Source organism: Empidonax traillii, unplaced genomic scaffold, assembly GCF_003031625.1.
Source record: "Empidonax traillii isolate 1590-97213 ecotype Southwest subspecies unplaced genomic scaffold, ASM303162v1 scaffold300:size811877, whole genome shotgun sequence".
In the NCBI taxonomy this organism is placed as follows: Eukaryota; Metazoa; Chordata; class Aves; order Passeriformes; family Tyrannidae; genus Empidonax; species Empidonax traillii.
This window is the reverse complement of record NW_020955493.1, coordinates 346,294-365,905: the sequence shown is the minus strand read 5'-3', so window position 1 is coordinate 365,905 and position 19,612 is coordinate 346,294. Positions and strand designations below refer to the sequence as shown.

The following is a 19,612-nucleotide window of genomic DNA, read 5'->3' as shown; positions in this document are numbered from 1 at the left end:
CTAACAAGACAACTCTCTGAGGCATGTATCTGTCAACCAAGAAGTTCCAACTTTCTGAACTTATTTACCTGCACAAATCTGATCCCGGAAGGTACTGGGAAAATCGTGAATGAAGAAGTGGAATTAATCGGAGATCACACCACCTTTTTTCCCACCTAAGTCCTGGGGATGCTGGCCATGAGGAACATGATAATGTATCCTGAAAAACATTAAAAAGTCCTTCTCAGTTTTGGACTTCATTATAAGTACTCAGCAGATTTGGAAAAAAGAGATAGACTTCAAAGACATTATATTTCATTTGGCATTGTTCCACTTTTTCCAAATCACTTGGTGACAGTTTTAGTGAGCTCTGGAGAGATTCTGAACTTTCTCTCACAAATGAAAAGAAATCCATGTGAACCTCAATATCAACATGCTTAGAGGAAGTGTGAGGAAAAGTATTCTAAAAACCTGAGTAAAACAGACTGTATCCTTTTTTTTGAGATGACTAGTTATTTACCAAGTAACACATCATTAGATAGTAATTTTATATCTGCACCCTAAGTAAAGGGGAACTCTAAATTATCCACTATACAACCATAATTCAGCTGTTCCCCATGGTCCTGTACACATATGACATCACCCCAAAACCTGGTAATTGTGAATGGGATTTAACATGTGACGAAAATTGTCAAAATTGTCAAAAGTACATGCTTGCCATTAATATTTTAATTTTATCTACTTACACAAGACATTGCTTACACAAAAACAACTGAACTTTCTCACGTCTATGAATATATCTACAAAGAATTAGTATTTAAATACCTACAGTCTAATTTCACAAATATTTTTACAGAACAGGGATTTGCATGAGAAATGCCTATAAAAAGTGAAATTATCAACACCTCTTTTTAAAAATACCAAACCTCTTTCTTTATACAATGCTTCATAAGATAGCGCTGATGTCTTCTCATAGTGACAAAGGATGAAGAAAAGGTTGAGGTATTTAATGCCTTCTTTACCACAGTCTTTAATAGTAAGACCAATCATTGGCCTGGTACCAAATCCCTGAGCTGGGAGACAGGGATGGTGGATCAGAGCAAAGCCACCATAATCCAGGGGAAGTGGTCAGTGACCTGCTGCAGCACAGTGTGGACACACACAAGTATATGTGGCCAGGTGGGATCCACCCAGGGGTAGCAAGGGAGCTGGTGCATCATTTACCAGCAGTCCTGGCTAACCAGAGAGGTCCCAGTTGACTAGGGTTGGCAAATGTGATGCCCACCTACAAGAGGGGCCAGGAGGTGAATCTGGGGAACTACAGGCCTGTCAGTCTGACCTTGGTTCCAGGAAAGGTCATGGAGCAGATCATCTCATGGGCCATCACACGACAGATGAAAGACAATCAGGGGATCAGGCCCAGACATCATGGGTTTATAAAAGGCAGGTTGATCGACTTGATCTCCTTTTATGAACAAGTGACCTTCCTAGTGGATGAAGGAAAGGTTTTGAATGCTGTCAAACTGGACTTTAGTAAAGCTTTTGGCACTGTCTCCCACAGCATTCTGCTGAAGAAACTGGTTGATCATAACTTGGATGGACGCAGAGTTCGCTGGGTAAAAAACTGGGTGAATGGTTGGGCCCAGACAGTGGTGATGATAAATCCAGTTGGTGGCCAGTCATGTGTGGTGTTCCCCAGCACTCAGTATTTGGGCTAGTTCTGCTTAATATTTTTATCAGTGATCTGGAAGAGGGGATTGAGTGCACTCTCAGTTTGCAGACAATTGGGCAGGAGTGTTGATCTTCTGGACAGCACGAATGCTCTGCAAAGGGAGCTGGACCAAGGTCAGTGGTAAGAGGTTCAACAAGGTGAAGTGCCAGGTCCTGCTCTTGGGTCACAACCACCCCAGGCAGTGCTGCAGGCTGGGGGAAGAGTGGCTGGAAAAGTGCCCAGCATAACCTGGAGGTGTTGGTCAACAGCCATCTGAACATGAGCCAGCAGTGTACCCCGGGGGGCTAATAAAGTCAATGCCATCCTGGCTTGGATCAGGAATAGTGTGTCCGGCAGGACTGTGGCAGTGATCATTCCCCCGTACTCAGCAATGGTGAGGCCACACCTTAAATACTGTGTTCAGTTTTTGGTCTCTCACTACAAAAACACATTGAGGTGTCGGAGCATGTTCAGAGAAGGGCAACAGAGCTGGTGAGGGTCTGAAGCACAAGTCTGATGAAGACTGGCTGAAGGAGCTGTGGTTGTTTAACCTGGAGAGAAGGAGGCTCAGGGGAGGACCTTATTGCTCTCTACAACTACATTAAAGAAGGTAGTAGCAAGGTGAGGTCAGTTTCTTCTCCTAGGTAACAAGTGACAGCATATCAGTGAAACTGCACCTGACATCTGAGATAAGAACCACATCCTGGTCTTCAGTACAAAAATTTGGGGTGAATTATAGATCATAGATTTTTGATCATTGATTTTGATTATATTATTTAAACTGAAAGAAAAAGACTCGGTTTCAGTAAATTATTATCAGTTCAAATAGAAACTGTAGGTACTCTAGATCATATACTTAAGAACTATATAGAATAATGAAAATTTTTAATTTCTTGGCTAAGAAAATTGTTAAAAGTCCCTTGTACTTCATAGGCATCTTTTAGTAAAAATCTGATTGGAGATCTGCAGCATTTTGGCCTAGACAGATTTTCCTCCATAATGCTATCACTCTTCAGTAAGATTTTAAGCATATATTACTAGAAGTAAAACACTCTTACCTTAAAAATAGGTAAAAACATGTACTTAAGTCATCTTTTGCCAAAAGCTTTAGATAATGTATGCAATATAAGTAATGGAAAAATATTCTGAAAAAGTTTTCTTCCTTTTTTATAAATAGATATATTGTCATTTTAAGAATTTTAATTCATATGCGGAGAAAATCATCTAAAAGAAAAAACTTTTGCAAAATCTCTACTGCCCAAGTAAAAATACTAATCACATCTGTCAAGGCACAATCTCAGCCTGTAATAATTTGTCTTAGTTTAATTCTCAGCCATAATATCTGGCAGTTCTTTTTCCCCTCTATGGAACTGTCTATCTCCAATGTTAATTAGAGCTCCTCCCATGTTACTGTCCTTTATTAGTACTTCCACTTAGCTGTTATAGTATAATTATTCTTCCATGTATTTCCATCAAGGAGATATAAGCTCTTACCGTGTTGTTGGGGTGGTAGTTGAGATGCAAACCACTGTCACAAAGGGGAGAGGACGTGCCACTGCTTTGATCACTGGGGGCACCTAATACAAATACGAATTCACAAAAAAAATCTGCATTAATCAATGATGCTGTAATTCAAATTTGTGTGTGCATGTATGCAATCTCCCCATCCCATCCTCCCCCCACCCCCCCAAATAACTTTTATCATATATAACATTCATTTACTTTCTCCATCGGTCACTATCTGCCTTCTGGCTTGAGTTAAATTCCTTCGAAAGCTGAATGGAGGCTCAAGAAAGCCTCCTGATGTGCTTTGCTTAAAAAAAGGGAATAGTCTGTTCAGTAAGGAAAAAAAAAAAAAAAAAAAAGCAAAGGTTTTTGCAAATTTGACAATAAAAGGGAAGTGTGTATTTTCTCTCTGTTTTTACTTGAAGAAACTCGAGTAACTTTGTTACTCTCCGTGGAGTTTGCAGTTCTAAATGTTCTTGTAACTTTAGGAAATTGCAGAGCTACACCTCAAAAGTGATAGGATCCATGCAACCTCACATTCCCGTGCATCACTCAAGACATTGTGGGGTACCCTTTCATAAAATTGGATACATTTTTAGTCAAGAATACAGCTTTGATATGTTTCTTGTATCACTAAAATTTAATACATAGGCAAAAGAAAAAGATAATATTTCAATATATGTTTGTACAAAACACTATTTCATAATTTATTTTAGTTACTTCCTACTAACTTAAAATCAAAGGCTAAAGGTATTGAAATAAAAAATTTACTGGTTTGTTGCTTAAAAATTAAGCAATTCTTTTTACCCTCTTGGGAGAAAGAAGCAGAAGGAAAGCAATGGTGACAAAAGACACAGGCTGACATATAAACATGCTTAATATGCTGCAATTGTCTATAATTATGCATCTACACTTACAATTTAATATAATTACAGGAAGACAGCTGTCTCCATATGTCTCTCGTGGGGCTAGTTGACTAAAACTCAGTTGGACTTAAACAAAATACTTATCATCCCAGAGTAATTTATTCTTAGGTAGACAGACATCTCCACCAAAGCCTCTGAATTTTAAACGACAAAGTTAAACCCTCTGAATATAGATATACAATCACATGTTCACATTTGCAAGAAAAAAGTCTTTGAGACTAAAATACTATCTGATGCTGCCTGAAAACCTGATTTTAAATACTCTGCATCAGGATGTGAATTACTACAAACCAATGTAATTCTCTTTTTACCTTCAACTTTGCTGATTCACACCATGTAAATGCCTGGGTACCTGTTTTTCAACCAAAGATAGCAATTTTTTGCTTGAGGCGAATGCTAACAAAAGCCCTGGCAATAGAAGCATCTTATATTCAGACAGTAATGCTGATTGTAAAAGCTGGTGTCAATGCACAGTAGTTTCAGAATCTGCAAGCGTTCATGAGCATTGAACTGAGTTCTTTTCGGCCAAGGAAAAAAGGCTTACATGCACAATCTTCATTCAGCGGCAGTTTGAGAAAAGCAGGTGCTCTTTTCAGAAAGGACACAGTTAGGGTCACTTCTTCCCCTGCGTTGCGAAGGACTTGAACCTGAAAGAGAAATATAGACAGATACCTTGAAATAAATGTAGTACCCAAATGCATTAGAAAATGTAAGCACTGCCACACAGCTTTCACATACCAGAATTAAACTTCTTTGTAAACAAAGGAAGACATAAAGCTTTCTAAATGTTTATCTGTTGTTTTTCTAGCCACATAGGTAGTTAATGGGGCAAAGGGGGCATTGGCCTCCTATATTAGCACTTTGATCTGTGCCATTACACAACTTACTCCCAGACACTATTCAGATGTGTACCTCCTTCTTTCATGTCATCCACCCTTGTATGTATGTATTAAAAAAAAAAGTATATATTTTCTCTCTGCAAAGTTGTCTCATAAATCCTCAACCAAAGAAACAGCAGTAGTTTCCACAGCCGTTACTGTAAGTCTTATTTTTACGACGAGTAACTCTTTCTAACAGCCAGAGTTAAATTTAGCTGAAGCGCTCCGGTATGGATGAGAGACCTAATCTTCCTTACAGACACAGAGGAAAAGTACCTATTTTAAGCATTGAATCTTAGATAAGCACAAGTTTGGGTTTTGCCAAAGTGCAGCTTGCATGTTGGATATAGGAATGCGCAAATAACCTATCCAGCTGTGAATATTTTTAGCTTTCATGTACCCTCCCACAGTTGCTCCTTTGGCTCTTGTTCATGCCTTTAGCTTTTGTGTGGTACAGCTGATAGACACTCCAAACATACAGCAGAGCAAGGGAACTCCGGGCACATCCCTAGACTGGCACCAAGGAGGCACAATAGCAACTAAGGAAAATTTGACATTTAACAGTGGAGAAGGAACATTTGAATCAGTTTATAACATAAGATCCAAGAAGCATCAAGTCAACAGTTCTGTTTCAGAGAACAGCCATTTCCTGTTCTGGCTCCATAACTTCAAAACTCTTCAGGGGATGATTTAATTTGGGCTTACAATGACAGAAGATTTGCACCATGCCTCTCTGTGCAGAGAATTAGATCATTGCAGTCGTGTTCAGAGAGCTGCTACACAGCCAGATATTAGACAAACATTTTAAACTAGCACATATCTGTTCCCTTTCTGCTGTGTAGCTGGATAACACACAGGTAACCCTACTGTCAAGCTGCTGCTTGTGTGAAAGCCTTGTAAATAATTTATGAGGGATTACAATTCTTTAATTATGCCTATCAACAACCTACCCTACAGATTTAGTCACATGCATGCATATAACTATCCACAGGAATGCTTTCACATAGGATCACTGCATTATGTTGTTAAGTTAAAAGCAATTCTTCCAAAAAAATGTTGACTTTGCTTTGAAATACAATACTTCCTACTCCATGTTGGTTGCCACGGAGGAGTAACAATATGATGACAGAATATTTGATTCAGTATCTGAAATTTTAGACTCTTAATTGTTTAAAATAGCACAGTGGTTGTCAAGGCACATTTTGCAGTGTAGTATGTATTTATACGTGTGTGCAAATAAACACACATACATTAAAAGAAATTTAATTAACTTATACTTTATGCCCAAAACAAAATATGTAACACAGAATCATAGAATCATTTAGGCTGAAACATGAGCCTCTTTAATGAGCACTTCCCAACTCTTACACATTTTATATATTAAAATTTGTAAGTAGTACTTATTTCATAGAAAGATAACTTGCAATATGCAGAACAGTAGATCAAGACTATGAAGTCCTGAATTCTTCTGAAGAAACTCTACTGTATCCTCAGCCTCCGCAGAACATCCTTCTCTCTTATGCATCTGTCACACAGTTCAGAACAGTCAAGGTAAAAGCAGGAACTTACAGATATTTATTCTCTATTGAAATGACAGATGTGGATAAACAAAGTGAAGGAAAATACAGCTACCCTCTGCCTTTTAAAAAAATATTTCTTTTTACTCAGGAACAGAGAAAAGAAAAGGTGGAGAACTTACAGCATTACCAACTAGAGTTGGTAAAGTCACCTTTTCAGATATCTAAGAATGAGTGGATATCATCTGTGAAAGAGGCCAAAACAGTAACTGCCCTGAATCTTTCTTCTTCCAGAAGTAAAACAAGCCATGAGCCTACATGATTTCACTTGATAATGTATTGCACTGTAAAGCCTGCAAGATGTCATAAGTAGTTTACTGTGACCTTTTTCTCTAACCTCTCTCTCTCAAACCTCTTTATCTCACAGGATGAAAACTGTAAGCTGGAACGCATTTCACTTGAAATCAGCAATACTGTGAAGCGTATCTGGGAGTGTATGAAGCACATAATCCAGTAAGATTTTCACATGCAGAATAAAGACTAATGAGGGATAAAAGATTAAAAGAGAAAACTACAAGGTAATGATTACAACAAAGAGCAGATGAATTATCGATCCCATTTCACTTACTTTCTAGTCATTATCAAAGTCATAAGGTTAGTCGAAGAAAATGGAAATTTTAATTACTTTACTTTCTTTTTCTAGTTTTCAGTTGAAAGCTTTACTGTTATCTTATATTTTTTTGTCCTTACTTTACGTAAGAAATGAACAATTGTAGAACTATTTAAAAATCAAATATGCCTTACAGGATTCGTTTACTTTGTGTCCCCATTCATTATGCACAGCATGTCATACTGCCATTCTTCTATGCAGAAAGAGAATCAGGTAAATTCCTCCTACAGAGAAATTTTTTCAGTGGTCCACCAGAATAGTTTATGTTCATGAGTGGAAAACTGATAAATTATGAAAAAAAAAGGTAACCATCCAAAGTAATGTAACCAATTGTTATGAGAAGTTAGGAATGTGAAAAAAACTCACTTGAAACACAGGGAGTCAGTTTGTCTGGAAGAGACAGTACAGTTAGCATTTCTAGAGCTTTATAAATATAAGTGGAATTCTACTGACAGTTAGAGATACTGCCATACTAATTATTTCTCCTCTCTTTCTCATTAGCAAACATCAATTTAGCTCAAAAATTTACAGAGGTAATATGAGGACAGCACGAATGGAAATGTATTCCTTGTTTCATGTACATTCACGAAGAATGAATTTATCTGCACAGGTATATCCATGTGGACCTGAAGAATTGGTATTATATTCCATGAACTAAGCGGGAATGAGCTTTTAGCACTGAAGTCAATTCATGAACTTATTGAAGAAACCAGTTGTCAATCATGATGTAATTTTTAGATAAAGAAATGGATAGATATGTGAACAGCCATCCTTGCTCTCTTACTTAGAAGAAAGCTCTCTCACATTTATTTTATAGAGATTGTCAATACCTTGTCAATCAAGCTCTATTGACAACAAAAGTGTTAGTTATTTCTGGAAGTGATAATTCTAGATATATTTCAAGGTTACTTTCAAACATAAGAGGGAAGTATACTATCTAAATCCTTTATACATTCTTGCAGTGTCATAGCAGAGTTTGTGATTTATAAGGAAGCCTTAGAGTTAGGTTGATCAGAGGAACTAATTTCAAATTTTTTCCCCAACACCACCATGTATTGTTAAGATGATAAAAATGACTTGAGACTAAAAAGCTACAGACTACTTACTAGTTTCTGGAAATAATGAAGCTCTCTTAGGAATTGGCAGTAATTTAGAAAATTTTCAGAATTCTCCTCATTTTGCAGGGTCTACTTCCATATTTTGATATAATTATAATAAATTCCTTACATTACTGATATGTTAGTCCACAAATGAGAAAAAAGTTGGGGTTTTTTTTTGTTTGTTTTTCCCCCCACAGGTGTAATGTGTATTTAAAACAGCAAAAATAGAGAATCATGTCCTGAGAGGCATCAGGCAAAGCATCGCCAGCTAGTCGAGGGAGGTGATTGTCCCACTCAGCTCTGTACTGGTGCAGCCTCACCTGGAATATCGTGTGCAGTTTTGGGCACCACAATAGAAAAAGACATTAAGCTGTTAGAGTGTCCAAAGGAGGGGCCAAAAGGACAGTGAAGGGTCTTGAATGGGAAGTTGTATGAGGAGCAGCTGAGGTCACTTGGTCTGTTCAGCCTGGAGAAGGGGAGACTGAGGGGAGACCTCATTGCAATAACAACTTCCTCATGAGGGGAAGTTCAGGGGCAGGCACTGATCTCTTCATTCTCATGACCAGTGACAGGACTTGAGGAATGGCATGAAACTGAGCCGGGGGAGGTTTAGGTATAAGGAAAAGGTTTTCCACCCAGAGAGTGGTTGGGCACTAGAACAGGCTCCTCAGGGAAGTGATCACAGCACCAAGCCTGACAGAGTTCAAGAAGCATTTGGACAATGCTCTCAGGCACATGGTGTGATTCCTGGAGTGTCCTGCATAGAGCCAGGAGTTGGACTCAATGATTCTTGTGGATCCCTTCCAACTCAGCATATTCTGTGATTCTGTGGTTTTCCCTAGTATATTAAAATACCTAAATGTGCTCAACTTCTAAAAGTGAAAAAGAAACATATTTTTGAAGTAATAATAATTTTAAATAAATATAAAACACTATTTCAAAAATTAAAAAAAATATAAAAAAAATAAAAACAAAGGCAGCAATTTCCTAAGATGATTTTTATCATATAAGAAGAGTTTGTAGAAGGTGAAATAAACTCACAGTGATAAATCCATGGAATATTTGTATGACAAAAATTTAACTCGGTAGTAGATTAACATTTTCAAAGTCTAACCAGATTATATATGCTCACTATAAGCCATGGAAAATCTCCCTTCAGAAGAATTCTGTATGCCTATGCATTTGACCTGACAATTTCTAAAGCACTGTATATCCCAGATTGCAGAAAATGCATGACCAGGCACCATTAAAAAGATTTGCTTATTCTCTTTATCATTGAAGGGTTATGATCTATTTATTTCCAGAGGCTATACTGACTATTCAAGATGCATGTGCTTTTTTTCTATAAAGCTCTAGATTTTTAATATTTTAGAAATCTTCCACAAAGCTCTAGATTTCAGGCATAGGAATTCACATAACTTTATCAAGTTAATTTTACTAGTTAAAAATGAATAGTAGAAACAATGTGTTGATACAGACGTTGAATGGATTAAATAATAAAAAGCTATTTAGTATTGCTATTACTAACTTATTTAGTTTTAATTTTTTATTTCATATAGTGAGTTAGATATTGATGTGTTGGTGCACAGTGTCTAATGAAGTCATCTGTAACAGGAAGAAACCATGTTTAAAGTCTTAACATCTCCTCATCAACATTATGGTAATATACTCAATTCCTATTGCTTTAAATTTCATATATATGTTTAATGAAGAATGAGTTCATGTGGAAAGAACTACACAAACAGAAACATTAAATATTGTCAATAAGCTTTCTTATGCAATGTATAACCTTACTACCAGTGGGATCAAGAATTAATTTACTTCTACCACAGACAGCCCTATATAAAGTTAGGATATTCATGAATGAAGCGAGACAGGCAAAAAACCCAGTTGTGCACACATCAGTAGCTGTGTGAAATAGCAAAAATAAAAGAGCCAGTGTTTCTGGAATAACAGTGTCTATATTTCTGTGTAATTACTGAAATGACTGTGAGGGGGCCATTTAAAGAAGCAAATTTTATGGTGATATGTAATATTGCTGAATAAAATCTCTACATAATAATAACAGTAGTCTGAATTCTTAATAATGTCTACAGTGATATTGCCTTTTAATTTTATAAAACCTTTTAAATTCCCAGTTCACGAAAACATTTGAGCATACGCTGAAGTCTCTTTCAATATACTCAGGAAAGCATTGAAGTGTGAAGTCTCTCTGACATCAATAAGTATTCTTTCCTCAATAAGACTGTAAAACCCCTCTTAAATAACTGATGAAATTTATCCACCAATGAAGTGGTAAGGATTTAAAATAGAAGACATATAGATGCCAAGATCTGTGTTCTCCCAAACTGAAGCAAATTTCAGTCTTCAGCAGTTACATAAAAAATGAGTTCACTGGTGCATATTTCAAATTATAAACATCATGGAAACAAAAACATAGAAACAAACAAAAAAAAAAAAAAAGGAGAAGACACCTTCCTACCTGCTGTACAGTTTTATAATGCACTAATATCAAGTTAATCAGCAGATACCACAACACATATTTTGATACAATCATATATAGGTCAAAAGCTACAAGGGTTCATGCCCACAATTGCCTTACGTTTATTTAAAAACTCAACTGCTTTATTTAGTAAAAGCCATATAGTTAATACAGAACATTATCATTAAGAACACATCACTGCACGGTGAGTTTTTAGTTTCTATGATCTATATTTAACACAGTATTTGCCAACAATGGAAGTGACTCAATCAATATATTAAAAACTATCAACACTTTTTTTCCTTCAGAAAATTTCCCAATATACAGAGAAAACTAGAACACCATTTTATGACAGAAGCTCCTACTCAGGCTGCACAACTCAAAGTATACTTTAGACCTAGTGGGACACTACTACAGTCGTAGGTTTTAAATTTTCACTGTCTGGTTTCAGAACCTGGGTTAGATATTTAGATACAAACCCAAAGGGCTGCACGCCAGAACTGGGGTCTCTCTCAAACAAGTCAAAAAGAACTGCAGGGCAGAATGGTACACTTGCCAAGGACACAGGAAACGTCCTTCTATTGTGAACTCTCTTCTGCATGTATCCTGCTACTAGCATAGCTTTAAACAAGAGCAGGGGGATGCAGGATAAGTACTTACAGCAAAGATACCCTACCAATGCCATCACTAAACAATTATTCTGAAAATTGAAGACAGAGATTTATGGATTCACAAAATGACACAGCAGTGGAACTGAGGCAGCACTTAGTGAATGCTCCAACTACTAAGGCAGTAAAAAAAAAAAATCATTTCAGAGTAACATACACAGAGATTCAGGGTTTGATGCTTTTCGACAAGTCCCATCACACTGGCCACTTAGAAAGAGAATTAGTCTTGATTACAAGTGACAGCATATGTTTAACTAGACCATTAGGTGGTTTCTCAAATGTACAACATCATACCAGATGACTGGTAAGTCATCTTATCGAGCTATAATATTCAGGTTTCCTTCATTGATCCTTGCTCTACCTGTTTTCACCAGCTCATGGACTTTAGTCACAGAGGTACCAGAACATGCAACCTCAAGACTGCTGTATAAAGCATTAGGAGAAAATGAAGTGATCCTCCTTTAAATATAGATTTCATCATGTTCCCAGCCTATACGCAAAGTAGGCCACTTATATCAGCTAACACTGAGAGACATATACAGAGTTTCCTTCATATGAATGACTAAAATAATCAGATGTAAGCAACATGAATAGCGTAATGAGGAGGTAGGAGAAATATTAATTTAACAAACAATTTATTGGAAGTAAAATTAACCTACAAAAAAAATTCCATCAGGTAATAGAAGACCAAATAGAGATCACACAGAGGACATAGACTCCTGTCAGGTCTTTCTTTAATGCACTTTGAAAACAAAAAGATAATACTATTTCTTCAATGATTTATTCACAATCAAGTTAGAAAAAAAAAAATTTGTTTTTAAACATTTATGTCTAACACCTGTGTAATGGAGTACTTACATTTTTGTCTAAAAGATCTGACAATAGCTTTCTGGAAATCTTTAACCTTTCTTATGCTCCATGAATAACATTAAAATGTCTATTAATCTTTCAATCGGAATAGCAATAGGCTACAATTATTGCGTAGTTGCACGTTTATCTTTTGAAAAGTAATACTGGAGTGCCTCAGCAAAAGGTATCAATGCAAAAACCTGAGGAAAAAAATATTAAAGGAAAAGTCTGAAGCATTTTCCTGTTCTTCTTTCATTAGTCCTAGCATTATTAATAAACATCACCCATACAAATATTGCTATAAGTGCTTAATTTGCATTCTTATGTCATGTACCCTAATTCTGAATCTGTTCCACTAAAGACTGCACTTACTGGCCATCACAGTTCATATTAAATAATTAGAAGGCCACTACTCCAATACAGAAACCATGAAAAGCAAGGAATTAGAACTTGCTAAAACATTATGTCTATGAAAAATGAGAACAACAAACCCTGGAGTCCCCAACTCATAGGACATAGGGGACACCATAGGTTCTTGAACTGAAATATTTCATACCATAGTCTGTAAAATGAAAAGCATTGATTCCTTAAATAGATTGCAACAATAATACATTATTTACCATGATCTACCAGTATACTTTTTGACTCATCCCAGCTGAGTTTCAGACTGTCAATTCTAATTCAAATGTTCATTTTAATTCCAAACAATGGGTCTGGATAATGATTCCCACCTATAGTCCATGGAATACTATATAGTCCAATGGTCTAGGACTGTGGTCCATAGAAGAAATAAATACATAAATATACATTTAATAGCCCTTCAGCTACGTCATAGGCAGCTATACATAACAAGAAAATACCTATGGAAACACAAAAAAACCCCTAAACAAATCAAAAAAACTAGAAAAACTCCACCCCAAACCATAAAACTCCAAGTTTTATGAGCTTTCTCAGTGTATCAGAGTGAGTACATGCCACCCAGAGTTCAGAACTGCCTGTCTTTGTTTTCACATTATCTGCTCCATGTATGTGTCTACTTCTCCAGGATTATTCAGCTACTGTAAACAATCTGTGTAGTTATACAGTTTTAAGAAGTCCTCTACTTTAAACACTCACAGTTGTCCCACTTTTAGAATATTATTATGTATTCAGCTGCTGGGTATCTACTCTCTTTCCAAGCTAATTCATGTACACATATTTTTGAATTACATATTTAATGACTTCCAAAACAACTGGCGAAGAGGAGCAAGGCAAATCCCTTAACAGCACTTAAAATTACAGAAATACCAGTAGAACTTTTCCTAGTGTAGTTGAAGTCAAACAGTATGTAATTTACAAAATTTTTACATGAAATAGGAAACTTTAATTCTTTTGGAAAACACAAAACCTTAAGATAGTTTTCTAAATGTAAATTACAACTCCATGAGACTGATAAAATCCCCTCATATACTTAGGTAGCCTACTCAACTCCACCATCAGTAAAATATTATAAATCCATATGCCTAATTCTAGTTTCAACTTGTTAGATTAACATAAATGTTTCATCTTCTACCAATATTACACATTTTGATCACAACTGTATACATTTTAGTAAACTTCTCATTGGTATAGCTCATAAATTTACAAAGGAGCCAGATTTTGTTTGGGATCAATTTAAAGGATATTGTCCAAATCAAATGTTGACCAAAGCTGCTTTAGAAGAATTGTGTGAATCTCTTAATAAAAAAACTCCTGCAAAAATAAGAGAAACATTTACACCACTTGTATAATAGCACCTACTGATTTCTCCACGGTTTTTTCGAAAAGTTTGCAGAGCATCCTGTGTGCACTGGAGCGTACAGCCAAACAAACAATCTACAATCGTTCAATCTACAGAAGATTTCTTATTTAAGACACAAGGCTTTTCTATTTCATAATAATCAGAAAGCAACTGTCATGGTAGTCTGTGCTGAGATTGTTTGTATTGAGGGGTTCTTCCTTTCAACTACATGTCATGGAAAATATTCAGAAAAAGCTGTCAACACCTGCAGCACCTGGAACACCTGCTAAGCAACCTTCAGAGGCTTTGAACATTTACCTTCAAGGATCCATAAAAATTAAAATACTTTTTCTTCTAAGCAGGCCATATTTTAATACACAGATAATATGTAGAAATTCCTCCTACTCATCATATCTACACAATACTCTTGTGGAATCCATCTTTCTGCAAATAGTATCATTTTAGTGGGTTTTAGTCCAATATAATAGGATTTGGTAAGAATAATCCAGAACCATAATTTACTAGTTCTCTTTAGGCTAACCAACCAATCCTTCGTATTTCCAGTCTCTAATAAGAATTTCAGATAGCAAACGATCCACAAAACCATCTTTAAATGAAAGACGAGAAATTTAATAAAAGATATTCTCTTGGGAAAAAAAAATTATTTAGTTACACTTATGTAATTAAATTTAATTACATTTATGTTTAGTGTAACAACTAAATATTCCATCACAGATTTCTCCAACACATCTTTGAGAAAGTTTTTGATTATCATCCAGCAATCTCCAAAAAAAAGACAGACTATACTGGAATGACACTTCCAGGAGATAAGAGCTGCCACAACCTATCTCTGTGCTGTACACAGGTCAGAGCTTCAGTCATGAAATTATTAACAAACTAAAAGGGAAAATCAATACAACAGGTAATAATATCAATACCTCTTATGCCAAGTATTAAGATTTTGCTTGTGGCCTGCAGGTATTATGGAATACAGGGCATGATAAGGCATTCACTATTTTAGAAAAAAATTATAGTGTATAGTATATGACCTATCCAACACAACAGAGATTTCAGAAGAGAACACAACAGATTCCAGTAGACAATCATGAGCTGAACTGAAAAAAAATGCTTTATAATGTCTCTCAAAACCAATAGCCATATTTCAGCAATTAAGCAGGGAAACCTTAGAATGATCTAGTCACTTAGGACTCTCCATCTCCTATACAAAGGTCATATAAATTAGTCAGTATAGAAAAAGGTTGAAGATATTATCCATGTTACCTAAAGAAAAATAATCAGTGATATTTATAGAATAAAGCAAAATATTCTGTATTTATCTGCATGATTCCTAGATTACCCAGGTACAATTGGAATAAAAATCACTAGGAATAAAGGTAAATAGATACCTTTTTAATAATGGATATGCATTTTTCTTTTGTTGCAAGACATTATGCTAAAGCAAAAAAGCCTCAGACAGAAGTTTCAATGGTCCAACCTTTTCTAGCCCTGATTATTAACAAAGCAATGAAGCTGCTTGTTAATTAATAAATATATAAGAATCTCCTGCTCATTCAGTTGAATTGTTCCCACAGTTCCACTTTACCAGAAAAAAAGTCCTCTCATGGCTGAATTTTATGGGAAATTTATAAGACTAAACACCAAACAAGTAGTTTTTTATGTATGTAATTTGTGAAAGGATCATTAGTAATATTCAAAAAGCACACACATTACTTAACTATATAATATGCCAGGTATTGGTCCCATTCCTAATGTTTGAAGGGTTAAAGTCATCCCATTGACACAGCATTTTGAAGTATAGTCTTAAATTTTAAAATCTTTTATGAACAAAGATATGTCTACTATTGTTGAAAACGTGGCTTGAATATTTTTGACTACACAGAGCTTCAGTTCTGGGGGGGAAAAAAAAAAAAAAAAAAAGATTGTTCCCAGAACAAAAGTTTGTTCACACAAATCCCATTGCAAGGCTAGGGTCAAACACACAGCTAGTGGCAAATTTCACATTTACATATTCAATATAAAATTTGCTGTCGGTAAATATGACCTTAACAGTTAGTTTCCATGAATAGTCACACTAATCAAGAAGAAGCATATGAATGCTCATGACAAATGAATAACAAAAGGTCTTATAGAGTTTGAAATCAAATTTTAATTCTAAATTTGAATAAATATTACTGTACAAGCCTATTCTTATTTGTTCAATTCTAAATGTTATCAACATCAATACGACATAAAAATAATTCCTGGGCAAATTTGTATTTGAAGTAATGTTTTAGATCAATATATGTGGATAATTCTGCTAAGCTTCTTGGCAGCTCCGGATCTAATCTCCGAGAAATATAATTTAGTACTTCAGGGATTGTGCTCAGTGCTAAAAGTTCTCAGCTGAGAAAATGCATAAAAATATGTTTCCATGCCATTTAATGCAATGAAAGCCTTTCTGCAGCAGAATAATTGTATTGTATCTAGTTGAAGTTGAGAAAATTAGATAAAACTACTCTGATCTTCAAAAATGTTTGTAAAAAATAAAGACCTCGATTTAGAAGAATATGTAAATTCATAACTAAAGTCAAATACGTACATATTTTGGTGAAGAGGGACCCAGCATAATTATCTTGTAATTTGAAAATTTCACAAATAGTATTGCCTCAACATTTTTAGGATCACTTTCATCTGCATCTAAATTTTAAAGGTCTTGGCAAAAGTAAGTTTGGAGGTGCTCACACCAGATTTTAATTAACCAGAGAACATTTATAGACACTTCGGAAACAAAAGAGATTAGCATCTAACTCCAAGGAAGTAAAAAAGCTAATTTATATTTCAGCGGATGAAAATCTGCTGAATTACAGGTTTAATCAGTTTATGGTATGAGTTCTTCAAGACTTTCAAAATTAAGCATATATCTGTTATCTTAATCAAAACTGATTAGGCTGCTTATCCCATTGTGACCCTTTTTTAATCTTTTGTTATTTTCTTAATTAAGCAACAACACCACAGAAGTCCATTCTTGCCAGAAGTTAATTACTATTTGAGACTATAAAATCTTATAACAATAATAACTGACAGACTATTATATAAAAAGAATGTGTTTTCTGAAACAAAAAAACTCAACATCAAAGTAAAAACAAGAATGCTTTGTAAAATTCTGTTACATTGCTGCTAAGTGATTATGTCAGAATACCATAAATCAAAGGACAGACTACTAAAGACCTCACTTTTAGAAAGTTCAGGACCCTCAATCCTTAAAAATTATAGTTTTACAATTTTCTCTGTTCTCGCATTTTCTATAAAAATTTAGAAAAATAAAAACCACACTGTTGAGGCTACATAACTCAGTGATATGTAAGGAATATTATACATAGAGATGATTCAACAAAGCATGTTTCCATTTATGTAACACTTTCCTGTTGAGATTATTCCTGTAAAGATTCCTGTAAATAAAAGCTGCAGTCATAGAAGTAAAAGTAAAAATTAAAAAGTCTTGGTATTGCCAGATTCCAACACTCTAAGGGTTTTAATTGGAAAAAATAATAGTTTGTTTCACAGACTAGTGATTGCCATTGTTGTGCACATGATTCATTTTACTCTAAAACCTCACTTACTGATGGAAAGAGGCTTTATACAGTCTGAAAAAACTTGTAAACTTTCAGGGTGATAGATATTTAAACAAAATATTTATCTGTTAGCATTCATTATGGTAAACACTAGCTCTCACCAATATTTCTCTCTGCAATCAGGGATTCAGAAATACTACATTATGACCTGAAGTGCACAGGGGATTTTGAATATGTTTTGTATTCGATTTTCCATGTAAATATGACTGAACAAAATATGTCAAAATGCCCCTAAGATGACTAAGAAATTGTTAAGGTTTTGTGAAACATGCTCATCTATCAATGTATTATGCAAATATATCATACTCAAAATAGTACAAGAGGGACGGCATTTCAGTATTTCAGAAAATCTAGAAACATCCTCAGCAATTTCTACTGCAAGCCAACCTTAAAATATGAGAGTTTTTTGATGAAGAACAATGTCTTGAACTTTCCTTTTAACAGAGAGCATAATTAGAACCTTTTAAATGCTTTGAATCACTACTGGTTTGACAAGGGCACGTGAAGTGGAATAGAGCTAAGTACATTCACTAGACCACATCTAAAGATATATGTCATTATCCTGGTAATGCAATTCAGCCTGAGCAGTGACTAGTTCCCATTTACATCAGAAAAGTACTAACAGCACAGGGAAGCAATAACTGCTGCAGGTCTCTGCACAAAAATCTAGAGAACAGGTAACTGATGTAATTTTTAATGAAGTGTTTCTTCCCTCTGTAACCATACCTGCACCAAAGTTCTTCTTGTAACCTGTGAACTTTTTACTACTGCAAGCTTTTTTACTGGCCACAACCTCGGAAAACAGCTAAAAGGAAACAGGTAGTACCCTATTGAACTTGTATAAAGACACCAGTACTATCAGGGTAAAAGAAAAAATTATACATCTACAAATAGGCCCAGTGCTGACAAACAGATATAAAAACACCAGTACCATACTGTACCATACTACTGGTTGAGAAGTATGGGATGGGCCATCTGGAAACCTCCATGTATCTGGCTGGAACAGGCCAACACTGGATACTATTGAAAAATTACATAGAGTCCATTCTCCTTTCCTCTTCCTTCTCCACCGAACAAACTGTCAAAAGATAAAGACCCATTGTAGAGAAAAAAAGAAGACCTAAAAATATGTACAGGTGTTAGATTACCCTTGGATTAAAAGTTTTTTCCTGGCACCCATTTGATTCTACTATAGCCAGAGCAATGACATTTGTGAAGAGTCAAATCGGGTATTATAACTGCTGGAAAATTTTCAGAAGACTATGTGTGTGCGCATTTGCACTTCTTTTAGCACACCTCTTATTTATGACTCCTGGCTAGCTAAATAGACCGGCTCTATTTTGTCCAGTTTTGGACAAATATAGTGTGCACATCAAACCATAAGAAATACACAAGTTGCCTTTTAGAGGTGAACATTTCCTTTCAGTCTAAACCACATCGTTGTTACCTGTTTAAAGAAAATATAGTTGCTGGGAGTTCGACAGTACTTTTTAGTCCTTATGGGTAAGTGAAAAATTTTTAATAGTGACCAGAGAAGATAATTTTCATACCCATAAGAGTTTTCATTTTTCCTACATGAAGTTGGAGTGTTTTTGTGTATGTTTATTTCCTCTGCCCTTTGGAGGCTTTTAGTGCTCTCTATGACGTTCTTGTCTAATCCCAATAGATTATGGTGGAGAAGTTAGTCCAAGTAAAAATAAAATCTCAAGCATCTAGCCAAAGTGGAGTATGCTTTTTCAAAAATAAGGCACAAAGGAACAGATTAAAAATAATTGGGACTCTGGTGCTTGGCCAGAGACTCAGACCCATTTTCCTAATTTTTTAATTATTGTACAACATTATATCTATACATAGCAAGTAAATGTTGAGTCCCTTTACTAAAGACAAATTGAGATATAGGTCCACAACTGGAAGATGCTGTGCAGAATGAAATAT

General features: G+C 35.4%; 1 protein-coding gene across 6 annotated transcripts in view; it reads right to left on the bottom strand.

Moving 5' to 3' along the window:
- The window catches only part of SNTG1 (syntrophin gamma 1), a 336,726-nt gene that overhangs the window by 102,415 nt on the left and 214,699 nt on the right, over positions 1 to 19,612 (bottom strand). For 3 of the 6 annotated variants that reach the window (XM_027890855.1, XM_027890853.1, XM_027890854.1), the window contains 3 exons: positions 4,667 to 4,769; positions 3,185 to 3,267; positions 69 to 199 (listed from right to left, as the gene is read on the bottom strand). In XM_027890855.1, coding sequence (XP_027746656.1) covers positions 69 to 199; positions 3,185 to 3,267; positions 4,667 to 4,769 — 317 coding nt within the window. Of the gene's footprint in view, positions 1 to 68; positions 200 to 3,184; positions 3,268 to 4,666; positions 4,770 to 18,608; positions 18,756 to 19,612 lie in introns of all 6 variants that reach the window. The other 3 variants (XM_027890849.1, XM_027890850.1, XM_027890851.1) reach the window with 2 other exon arrangements.